The following is a 12,119-nucleotide window of genomic DNA, read 5'->3' on the forward strand; positions in this document are numbered from 1 at the left end:
GAGAGGTGTGCATTGTGAGTTGAACAGAGGGGTGTGCATTGTGTGTTGAACAGAGGGGTGTGCATTGTGTGTTGAACAGAGAGGTGTGCATTGTGTGTTGAACAGAGAGGTGTGCATTGTGTGTTGAACAGAGGGGTGTGCATTGTGTGTTGAACAGAAGAGAGAGGTGTGCATTGTGTGTTGAACAGAGGGGTGTGCATTGTGTGTTGAACAGAGGGGGATGTGTTGAACAGAGAGGTGTGCATTGTGTGTTGAACAGAGGGGTGTGCATTGTGTGTTGAACAGAGGGGTGTGCATTGTGTGTTGAACAGAGGGGGATGTGTTGAACAGAGAGGTGTGCATTGTGAGTTGAACAGAGGGGTGTGCATTGTGTGTTGAACAGAGGGGTGTGCATTGTGAGTTGAACAGAGGGGTGTGCATTGTGTGTTGAACAGAGGGGGACGTAAGGTGACCAAGCCGTGAGGCGGATGTCCAGGGGTCCTCATGCTGCTGTCATCTGGGGGAGCCAGACCTCTGTGAAGAACTGCGGTGGAACTGGCTGGAGGAATGAGGAATGACCGGGGGGAACATCCTTGGATTGAAGATGGCTGGGCTGACATGTGTGGAGGTTTTTGTTCAAATTCTTTGAATGGATAGAGCCGTGGTTGAAACACTTTGATGGACGGAAAGGTTTTGTTGAAACACTTGGTTGGAGGGAGGCTGTTTTGAAACGTTTGGTTGGATGATGGAGGCTGTATTGAAATGGTCGGTTGGATGATGGCTTCGTCGAAACACATGGTTGAAGGGAGGCTTCATTGAAACACATGGTTGGAGGGAGGCTTCATTGAAACACATGGTTGGAGGGAGGCTTTGTTGAAACCCATGGACTGATGGATGCTGTGAGCCTGGCAGGCTGAGAGGGCAGGGGAATCCATTGTTGTCACACCATACCTGTGATGTGTCATACTCATCCGTACCCATGGTGCACTGAGGTCGTCCCATACCCAGGAGGCATCAGGGTCATCCCACCCCTCCACACCCCCCACATCTCCCCCTTTTTTTTTTCATACGTTAAGTCATGATGTTCCCTGGTCACTACAACTCATCGTGCATTTCGGCCATCCTGTTCCAATGGTTCTTTGAGGTTGATTAATCCCTATCCGAGATGCATCACTGTCTACATTGTAAGGTAATCCTATGGCCAATGGTTGTTTGAAGTCATCTCATTCCAGTGATTCTTTGAGGTGAACCACCCCACCCCCCATGCCCATCATGCATTGCAGGACTCCCCGACAGCCGGTGAAGTCTGACCTGCAGTCATCTCCCCTGTCTGTGACACATGAAGTGAATCATCTCCCTTGCCTGTGACACATGGAGTGAATCATCTCCCCTGCCTGTGACACATGGAGTGAATCATCTCCCCTGTCTGTGACACATGGAGTGAATCATCTCCCCTGCCTGTGACACATGGAGTGAATCATCTCCCCTGTCTGTGACGCTTGGAGTGAATCATCTCCCCTAGGGGTCTGTGACACATGGAGTTATCATTTTTCCCTGTCTGTGACACATGGAGTGAATCATCTCCCCTGTCTGTGACGCTTGGAGTGAATCATCTCCCCTAGGGGTCTGTGACACATGGAGTTATCATTTTTCCCTGTCTGTGACACGTGGAGTGAATCATCTCCCCTGTTTGTGACATGTGAAGTGAATCATCTCCCTTGCCTGTGACACTTGGAGTGAATCATCTCCCCTGTCTGTGACACGTGGAGTGAATCTTGAGTGGAGTGACTCGTCAGTTCCCATATGCCTCTTCTGTCAACAGCCCCTCACCCCCACCCACCCCCTACCCCAACTCACTCCCAAGTGTCGCATGTTTCCATGGAGGTCGGCACTGGCACAGAACAAAGTGTGTGTGTGTGTGTGTGTGTGTGTGTGTGTGTGTGTGCAGAGTGAGGTTAAGCGTGACCAGCATGTTGTCATGACAGGAAGGAGTTGGTGATGGCATGAACGGAACAGTCGCAGTCAGCTTGTGTTTGTCGTTGATCGTTTTCTGATGCCTGCAAAAAAAAAAAAAAACGGCAGTGTGTTTGTGCCGCCGTTTCTTTGGATTTGTGACAGCTGGTGGCTCTGTGTGTGTGTGTGTTTTGTGAGACAAGACACTTTCAGGTGAAATCGGAGGGGGAGGGAGGGGGGTGGGGGGGACTCTTCCTGGATTCAAGCTCACCTGCGTAATTCTCAGTACTTTTGACATTTTTTGGTTTGTTTTGCTTTAAATCCTGTGTTTAGTTTACATTAATTGTGAAGGGTTATAATTGAATACAGGTGATGATTGTTTCTTTGTTTCTTTTTTTTTTAAATAGTTTTTTCGGCACTCTTCTCACAGAAACCAGATCTGGTGAGATAAGAGTGTGGAGGAGGTTTTCCCTGAGTGCAGGATATATTTTTGTGATTAACCCCCCCCAGTTTTCCATACTCCCTCCCTCCTCCCAATATCCCCATTCCCCTTTGCCCCCTCCCCCGTCCCCTCCCCGTGCTTAAGGCGGGCATCATCGACTGCACATGAAGCAAATCAAAAGCGTTCACCAGTCTTTTTCATCATAGAATTAGCGTACATATCACCAGAACATGTTGCTTGCTATTTAGTATCTTTATGCCTAATCATGTTTTGTCTTGATATTTGTTATTCTGCTTTATCTGAATCTGAATCTGTTTCTAGTTCATGGATTGAAGTGATTTTGAATTTTTTTTTTTTTTTTTTACTTGCGTTTTCTTTTTCTTTCTTTTCTTTTTTTTTTAACACCGTTTTTGTATTGCTGCAAACAAACACATGATTTCAGATGGATGGAGGTGTGTCTTTTGTAACAGTTAAACAGCAGAAAAAGGACGATATTGTCCCATGTTTGTGGAATCATGATAAGTTTTGGACATTAATTGGGAGAATGAAAGCGAGCTGGAAGTGCGTTATTTCACATGTTCTACCAAAGCTGTCTGTAACATCCAGCTTTTTCTTATTAAATTAAATGAATTCACAGAAATCAGTTTTGGTTGTGTGGCCACTTCACTTGGCACACTTCAGGAACTGGTAATGATGGAAACAATGGGAATTATTCAACAAAGTGCCAGAGACTGCAGGAAGTGATGTATTCTGTTTCACTGAAAATCCAATCATGAGTTTGAAAAAAAAAAAAAAAAAAAAAAGAAAGAAGAAAAAGAAGAGTGGTTCTATCTGCTTCCAGTTGAAATAATTCCTTTACAGCTAGACTTGAAAACAGGCTATCCCAGTCTTCACTGGACAAGGCACAACCCCACAGTTGGGTTCCAAGCAGTTATGGCTGTATATCAGTGTGAAGCATTTCTGGTGGTATTGAGACTCGCTTGCATCGCAACAGGCACAGGAGAAAAGTGGCTGCAGTAACTCCGTGGCAGTGCAGAGTCTTCTGCAGTGGGGTGGCTCTCAGCAGTCCGGCACTGATAGCTGTGTGTTGTGGAGCACCATGGGGCAGGCTTGGAATGGGGAGGGTAAGAAAAGTGCAGTGCCACCGACTGGGAACTGAAGATGAGACCCGAAACAGAAGAAAAACAAAACCCAAACTCATGCCTCGGAAGTCACAACAAGCCAAAGGTGTAAGAAATGGCAGTGTGCAGTTAGTGTCAGACATTGTTGGCAAGAAAAGTTTGAACAGTTTGGGACTTCAAAAAGAACAAAGAAAAAAAAAAAGGAAGAAAAAACAAAACCCAAACTGGAACTGGTTTCGGTCTTACAAAGAAGTATGGGATTACATACCATGTCTGATCAGGCCAAGTCAACTTTATTATCCTTGAAGAGAAAATCTGATGTGGTCATTTATAGTGCTCATGATACCAGCAGTGAAATGTGGTGTTTTTTTGTTTGTTTGTTTTAACACCTTTACTCCAGCTGGTGAGTTTACTTGTCCTCAGTGAGATAACACTTAGTGGTCAGGGTGTTAGTTACCAAGATCTATTTTGACTCTTTCTTCTTTGGACTGCTTTCCTTTTGATCAGTAAAACAAGTGACACCATTTCTTGTGGGGACTGCCTTCATCTTGATCAGTAAAATGAGTGACACCATTTCTTGTTAGGACTGCTTTCTTCTTGATCAGTAAAATGAGTGACACCATTTCTTGTTAGGACTGCTTTCTTCTTGATCAGTAAAATGAGTGACACCATTTCTTGTTAGGACTGCTTTCATCTTGATCAGTAAAATGAGTGACACCATTTCTTCTGGGGATTGCTTTCATCTTGATCAGTAAAATGAATGACACCATTTCTTCTGGGGATTGCTTTCTTCTTGATCAGTAAAATGAGTGACACCATTTCTTGTTAGGACTGCTTTCATCTTGATCAGTAAAATGAGTGACACCATTTCTTCTGGGGATTGCTTTCTTCTTGATCAGTAAAATGAGTGACACCATTTCTTCTGGGGACTGCTTTCTTCTTGATCAGTAAAATGAGTGACACCATTTCTTCTTGGGATTGCTTTCTTCTTGATCAGTAAAATGAGTGACACCATTTCTTGTTAGGATTGCTTACCTCAGCAAAGTGAATGACACCATTTCTTCTTGGGATTGCTTTCCTTTTGATCCTAAAATTGGTGGCACCACATAAAAGCACACTAAAAGTAGTAAATGTACTTCAAATTTCATGGCACTCTGATCAGATCATTTCACTAACGCTCATCAGTCAAGGGCATTATGAGACAGTGCAGAGGTGTGATGCCCTGTGGAGACAGTGTGATGTCTTGTGTGGAGACAGTGTGGAGGTGTGGTGCCCTGTGGAGACAGTGTGATGCCCTGTGTGGAGACAGTGTGGAGGTGTGATGCCCTGTGGAGACAGTGTGGAGGTGTGATGCCCTGTGTGGAGACAGTGTGGAGGTGTGATGCCCTGTGTGGAGACAGTGTGGAGGTGTGATGCCCTGTGTGGAGACAGTGTGGAGGTGTGATGCCCTGTGGAGACAGTGTGGAGGTGTGATGCCCTGTGTGGAGACAGTGTGGAGGTGTGATGCCCTGTGTGGAGACAGTGTGGAGGTGTGATGCCCTGTGGAGACAGTGTGGAGGTGTGATGCCCTGTGGAGACAGTGTGGAGGTGTGATGCCCTGTGTGGAGACAGTGTGGAGGTGTGATGCCCTGTGTGGAGACAGTGTGGAGGTGTGATGCCCTGTGTGGAGACAGTGTGGAGGTGTGATGCCCTGTGTGGAGACAGTGTGGAGGTGTGATGCCCTGTGTGGAGACAGTGTGGAGGTGTGATGCCCTGTGTGGAGACAGTGTGATGCCCTGTGTGGAGACAGTGTGGAGGTGTGATGCCCTGTGGAGACAGTGTGATGTCTTGTGTGGAGACAGTGTGGAGGTGTGATGCCCTGTGTGGAGACAGTGTGGAGGTGTGATGCCCTGTGTGGAGACAGTGTGGAGGTGTGATGCCCTGTGTGGAGACGGTGTAGAGGTGTGATGCCCTGTGTGGAGACAGTGTGGAGGTGTGATGCCCTGTGTGGAGACAGTGTGGAGGTGTGATGCCCTGTGTGGAGACAGTGTGGAGGTGTGATGCCCTGTGTGGAGACAGTGTGGAGGTGTGATGCCCTGTGTGGAGACGGTGTAGAGGTGTGATGCAGACAATGGTGTGGTTTTACAGTCTTTTGTTGGGCATTGTTTGGGGCAAGTGAACTGTCTTTTTTTTTTTGGAACAGGTGATTGGCTTATGTTGAGAGAGAGAGAGTCTGTGCGTGCGTGTGTGTGTAGGTATGTGCATTTACAAAAAAAAAAAAAAAAAAAAAAAAAAAAAGATGTGTTAGGCAGTCTGATGTATATATTCTTTGGAAGCAATTTCTGTGAAAACATGTTATTACTCTATAGAAATTCACACCTTCCATTAATCTCGTCCCATAACCCCCCCCCCCCCCTCCCCCCTCCGCCCCCCTCAATTCCTCCCTTACCTCCACCCTCCCATAAAATGTTATATGACCTTTTTTCACATTTAGTTCACAAGCATGTTTAATGCCTTTTACCCAATCATGATTTGTAATTGAGCTTGAAAACACTGGTTTAGATGTGTTAGATTTTTTGCTCTGTTCCCCCCCTTTTCCTTGATTGATACTGCTCTGGATTCGTTTGTTGAGATGTTCATTTTAAGTCCTGTGTGTGTGTGTGTGTGTGTGTGTGTGTGTGTGTGTGTGTAATATAACATGGACAAGTATCCGTCTGTGTTTCAGTGAATCATGTATGTAAATAACACGAGTGACAACAGGATTTTCTTTGTGAGATATTGATTTTACATGAACCATGCTGTGAGTATTATGTTTTTTTTCTTGGTTTCAGTTTCATTAGTGGAGGAATTTGTATTTGAAATGGCTGTAAGAAAACAATAAGTGTGTGTGTGTGTGTGTGTGTGTGTGTGTGTGTGTGTGTGTATGCATTCATGCATGCATGTGTAGGTGTGTTTGTGTGTGTTTGTGTGTGTGTGTGTGTGTGTGTGTGTGTGTGTATGCATACATACATAATGATTTTGTTCAAGCGTATCTGAGAACATTCCAGTGAAGCATTACAAAGTGTATAGATTGTGTGTTTCACTACAAGAAAAAAACGGTCAATGCTATGTGCGACTTGTTGGAAGAGCGTAAAGCTGTTTACCTGTGTTTGTGTGTCAAGAAAGGAAGTCAGACCGACAACATTATGGTCTTTAGTTCTTCATGTCTCAAGATTGATAGATGGTTTTCTCTCTGTGTTATTCTGCCTCCCCTTAAGTCTCCCCAAATCGGTCTAAATATATCTCCAATCTCTCTCACCTTTCTTTCTCTTACACATGCACACATATACAGGCCAGTCAAGTATGCAGGATTGAAATCAGCGAATGTTTTCACACAAAAAAAAAAAGAAAAAAAAAAAAGAAGAAAAGGAACAACTGCTTATCCAGTTTACCGGTAAAGTTATATCTAAACAGCAGGTGGCATACAAACAATTATACCGAGATGATCAGTTAAAGTTTAATTTTAGACCACATGCTGGGGGACTTATAAACAGTTAGATATTGATTATCATAATCAGACTGTATTCTGGAGGAAGCTTTCTAAACAGCACTTGGTTTTACAGCAGAAATGTGATGTAGTTCTGTTTATCTTCAGTTCTGTGAAGTGGTACAGACATTAGAATATTCCCCCATGTAATCAGGGTTGAATGGAGACTTGGAAAAATCAAACAATAACTTTGTTTTTTTCCTTTACATTAACTTCTAGAAAAAAAAATCATTATCAATACCAGACAAAATGGAGAAAATGGGTCTAAAGGGAGGAAAATAAAAAAAAATAAAAAAAATAAAATACTAGATGGATTTTTTTCTCTCTCTCTCCCCCCCCCCCCCCCCCCCCCGAATCCTCCCAGGTCAGCACACTGATACATGGATTTCTTTAGGAAGAATCACTTAGTTAAAAAAAAAAAAAATCCAGCATTTCTGACTGAAGAAGAAACGTGATGGTTGCGTTGTAGTTGGTGTGTGTGTGTGTGATAGTTCATGTTTGCTTTTCGTCACAGTGTGTGGGAAGGTGGGTTTGTAAGTTTTGTTTTCACCCATGATTGTGGGGATACATGATAGCGGTCTTTTAAAATGTCTCGATTTGTGGTGTGCATCTGATTCCAGCTTAAAACATACTGACACACTGTATCTTTTTTTCTTCTCTCTCTCTGACTTCACTCGCCTGTCCCTCTCTCTGCCCTCCACCCCCACCTCCCTTCTCTCTCTCTCTCTTTCATGTCCCCCCCACCCCCCTCCTGTCTGTAACTCATAAATGCTTGGTCTTGCTTATGTGTGTGTGATTTAAACTACACACACACACACACACACACACACACACACAAACACCCCCCCCCCCCACCCCCAGACACACCACACACCCCCACACACACACTGACACACACACACACACACACACACACACACACACACCACACACACACCACACACAAACACACACACACACCACACACACACACACACACACACACACACACAAACACGTACAGTCTTACACACACATACACACATGGCAAAAAAACAACAACAACCGCACAATGTAACATTTCGATTCTGGTTGTGTCCGTTTTAGGTTTAGGTGCCTACTGTGTGCCATGGACAAGATATCTTCCATGCGTATGAAATAGTGACAATGATCGTTAGATGCTGCAGGGAATCTGATTGATATACTACCTCTCTTCCTTTTTTGACTTGTCTTTTGTATTCACCATGTCAGCCACAGGCCACCTCAGAGAGTGAGTGTTGAAAAAGGAAAAAAAAAAAAAAAAAAAAAAGAAAAAAAAAAGGCCCTGTTTCCAAGTAACAATGCTGCCTGTCAGCCTGTGGAGAAAAGGACTAGTAGAGCGTTCAGTTTTAACGTGCACCCACAAAAATGAAGTTTTTCAAGGGGAATTTGTTGCTGGAGTCATTGTTCCGAGTTCAGTATGTAAGTTATTTTTTTTTTATGTTAGATGGAACTGATTGCAAAAAGCAAGGTGTTAGCACTGACTGTTGCATGAAAATGAAGTACAGATGCATGAAGCACACTTTAAAAAAGATTCTTGTTTGCAGACTGATATCGGTGGTTTATAGAAATGTGGATGTTTATGTGATGTGTGTATATGATTATTTTTGGTATGTTCACAAGTTTTTATTTATTTATTTATTGTGTGCGTGTGTGTATGTGTGTGTGTGTGTGTGTGTGTGTGTGTGTGTGTGTGTCTGCGCGCGCGCGCGTGTGATGTGTGCATGTATCCAGATTTGGTCACTTCACATCTAGGTTATCCAGAGAGTATGTTTCCTGGCTTACTCAGTGTTGCATCTTTTTTCCAGGATTGTAATCATGGACGTAGGCACCATGTCTTGTGTTTTTCATGAGTGAGGAACGTGTTTCTTGGAATGTACAGGTAGTACCACAGGTTCCTGGATTACACAGAAAGGAGAATTTTTTTTTAGCTGCATTAATAATGATGATGGGCATTTATAATGCTCTCTACCTCCTCAACACAGCGGCCAAGACTGCTAACGACAAACATTAATCAGTATCAGGGGAAAATGGTTACAAGAATTAACATCACAGGGCATTATAATCAAGACTTATGATCAGTGTAATATAGAGGGGAAAAAAAACCCTTCCTCTTATACATTCTCTTTTTTTTTTTTTTGAAAGAAGTCAGTAGCACCTGAGCTTCTTCCTGTTTCGTTCAGTTTTTATGACTTTTTTTCCTGGCATTTTTCATCTTTGTTTGGTGAATACTTTTAAGTGTGTGTGTGTGTGTGTGTGTGTGTGTGTGTGTGTGTGTGTGTGTGTGTGTGTGTGTTTCAAAGACAAAAAAAAAACCCAAAAAGAACAATAGCTGAACTGAAGCTTAAGGTATTAGTTGAATGAGCAGGTTGTTCTCCAGTCTTTTTTTTTTTTTTTTTTTCTGCACAAAACGGTTAGTGCCTGTTTGTGCACCCCATGCCATTGAAATGAAAAACTGTCATTGACAAAAGCAATAGCAATACCAGTTGCTATTTTGAAACTTGATTGCGTTGATTTCAAGTGTTGTTAGGTAACGGTTAATGAACTTTCTGTTAAAAAATACAACCAGACACTTTGTAATGTTCTGTTTATTTCTGCCTCATCCTTCCCCTCTTCTTCCCTTTGAAGACTCCGGACATTTCACTGGAACTGCCTTGTATAGAATCTTCAGACCCCCCCCCCCCCGCGCCCCCCTCCTTTTCTCCATGAAGTCTTCGGCAGTGGAGAAGGGGATGCGCACTGGACGCCGACTCAAAGGAGTCGCGTTTTTGAACCCAGACCTTAGACCCAGATATGTCCTGTACACATGAATGGTTATCATAGAGGGAAAAAAAAATTGAAGATACCTTCTGTATAAAGGAAGCTACCTCCATGATGAAGTAAGTGGGAAGATGGAGAGAGAGAGAGAGAGAGGGGGGGGGGGGGGAGGTAACTGAAGATTACCCCCCCCACACACACACACACACACACACACACTCAAAAACAAAACGAAAACAAAAACACAAAGATGTAAACTTAAAATAGCAAGCAAAACAAGATATTTACATATGGAGACTGAGAAGCCTTAACAAAACATTCTGACGTTACACATGGCAAAATACTCAGCTGGCACGTGTTGTCATTTTATTTTCAACAAGGGTGTTGGAGTTGTGACGTTAGAAAGACAAGGTTTATTGTGAAATGGATATTCTTCTTTAATGTGTGATTTACCAGATTAAACAAAACAAAACAAAACAAAAACAACAACAACAAAAAACAACAACAACAAAAAACCCCAGAAAAAAAACGATATCCATGAATTACATTTCATGTTTTATTGTTCTTGTTTTGGATTCTGTTGATCTTTTTTTTTAATATAAATTATCAGTTTGCATGTTCTTGAAGACCATCAGTTATCACACAGATATCAAGCATGAACCCTTTCGTTCATTTTCAATAGCTATGTGGAGCTGAATAGATCTCTGTATAATCTAATACCCAAACCCACACACACTCACACACACACACACACAAAACACACACACACACACACACACACACACACACACACACACACACAAAACACAGTTGCACATAGACACACCACACAGAGAGATGCACACGCACACGCACAAGCACACACAGACACACACACACACACACACACACACACACACATCTCTACACATCATTTAATTCCTCTTTCAGGGAAGTGATGTTGACGTTTGACAGGCATATATGATAATAAACATGAAAAAAGGGAATTGAAGCTGAACCGCAGACAGTCTGAAAATTTTTTTTGTGTGTGTCAAGCTTTTGAGTTTAAAAAGAACAACAAGATTATAAAGTGTATACGTGTTTGTGTACATGCATGCATGCATGTATGTTTGTGTGTGTGTGTGAATGTGTGCACGTGGATAGGCGGGTGGGAGGGTGTCTGTGTTCGTGTTTCCTTGTTGATCTGACCAAATAATTGTATTCAAATCATGCAATAAAGATATATTACGTTGAGTGTTGTCATGGTAATGAAGGGCGCACATTCCATTTTGTCATCATCATTTTCCTCCTTCCTTCCTTCCTTCCTTCCTTCCTGTCCTCTCTGTCCTGTCTTCCCTGCCCCTCTCTGTCCTTCTCTTTTCAAAGAACAATCTATAGAAGTATTGCATACAGTATTTGATGATTGATGAAATTTCTGTCCTAATCCCGCTCCCCCGCCCAACACACACACACACCCTCTCACACACACTCTTCCAGTATTATGTTTTTTTCTTTCTCCAATCACTGACACTCGCCCTCTCCATTTTCACATTTTGTACTCTTATCTTTTCCACATCTGTTCTCTCTCTCTCTCTCTCTCCCTTCCTCGATCCCCTCCCCCTCGCCCCCCCACTCCCCTCCCTTTACCTCAACCGCCCCCTTTTCAGTAGAATATTTCTTCCCTTGCCATTGATTTCACAAATGAGTATTTCTAATTATATAATAGTAATCATCATTATGATAGAAATAACAATACAAATAATAATAATAGTCATATTTATTTTCAGTCTAATATCATCATCTTAGATGAACAGATTGTTAATAAATAAACGAAAAATCTGACCTCCTCCTGTCTCACGACTGTTGCGTTTCCTTCACTGCTGTGACATAAGTCACTGTTCCCAAAATAGGCTGACTGCGCATCGCCCAGTATAGCTGTGAGCCAACGAGCCACCATCTTGAGACTCGTATCAGGTCGTCATTGATTGATATAGTTTTTTTGGGTTTGTAGTTTCTGAACTATAACTCTGTGTGTGTGTGTGGTGTGTGTGTGTGTGTGTGTGTGTGTGTTCAATGGAATCATGTTATGCCTGCCCTGTGACATGCACAATGCTATATCTCGATTGCTGTCTGACAGAAAATCAACTCTTTGATGAAATCAGCTGTGTAGTTCATTGTCGGTTTTTTTTTTTTTTTTTTTTTTTTTTTTTATTATTTTTTTTAATGGTTGGTTTGTTTTAGACCGGTGGTGAGGCATACAAAGGCCTGTGTGTGGTGGAGTGGGTGTCTATGATATGTCACAAACTGGCGTGTGTCTGTGTAACCGATTGGTTTAGTCCACCTGTGCGCAATCCACCTTCTTTTT

General features: G+C 42.8%; 1 protein-coding gene across 1 annotated transcript in view; it reads left to right on the forward strand.

Moving 5' to 3' along the window:
• The window catches only part of LOC143296375 (serine/threonine-protein phosphatase 4 regulatory subunit 4-like), a 172,883-nt gene extending 172,387 nt beyond the window's left edge, over positions 1 to 496 (forward strand). The window contains exon 25 of the mRNA XM_076608252.1: positions 435 to 496. Coding sequence (XP_076464367.1) covers positions 435 to 462 — 28 coding nt within the window. The 3' untranslated portion in view covers positions 463 to 496. The remainder of the gene's footprint in view (positions 1 to 434) is intronic.
• The last annotated feature ends 11,623 nt before the right edge of the window (positions 497 to 12,119 follow it).

The sequence above is a fragment of the Babylonia areolata genome, chromosome 21, assembly GCF_041734735.1.
Source record: "Babylonia areolata isolate BAREFJ2019XMU chromosome 21, ASM4173473v1, whole genome shotgun sequence".
NCBI lineage: Eukaryota > Metazoa > Mollusca > Gastropoda > Neogastropoda > Buccinidae > Babylonia > Babylonia areolata.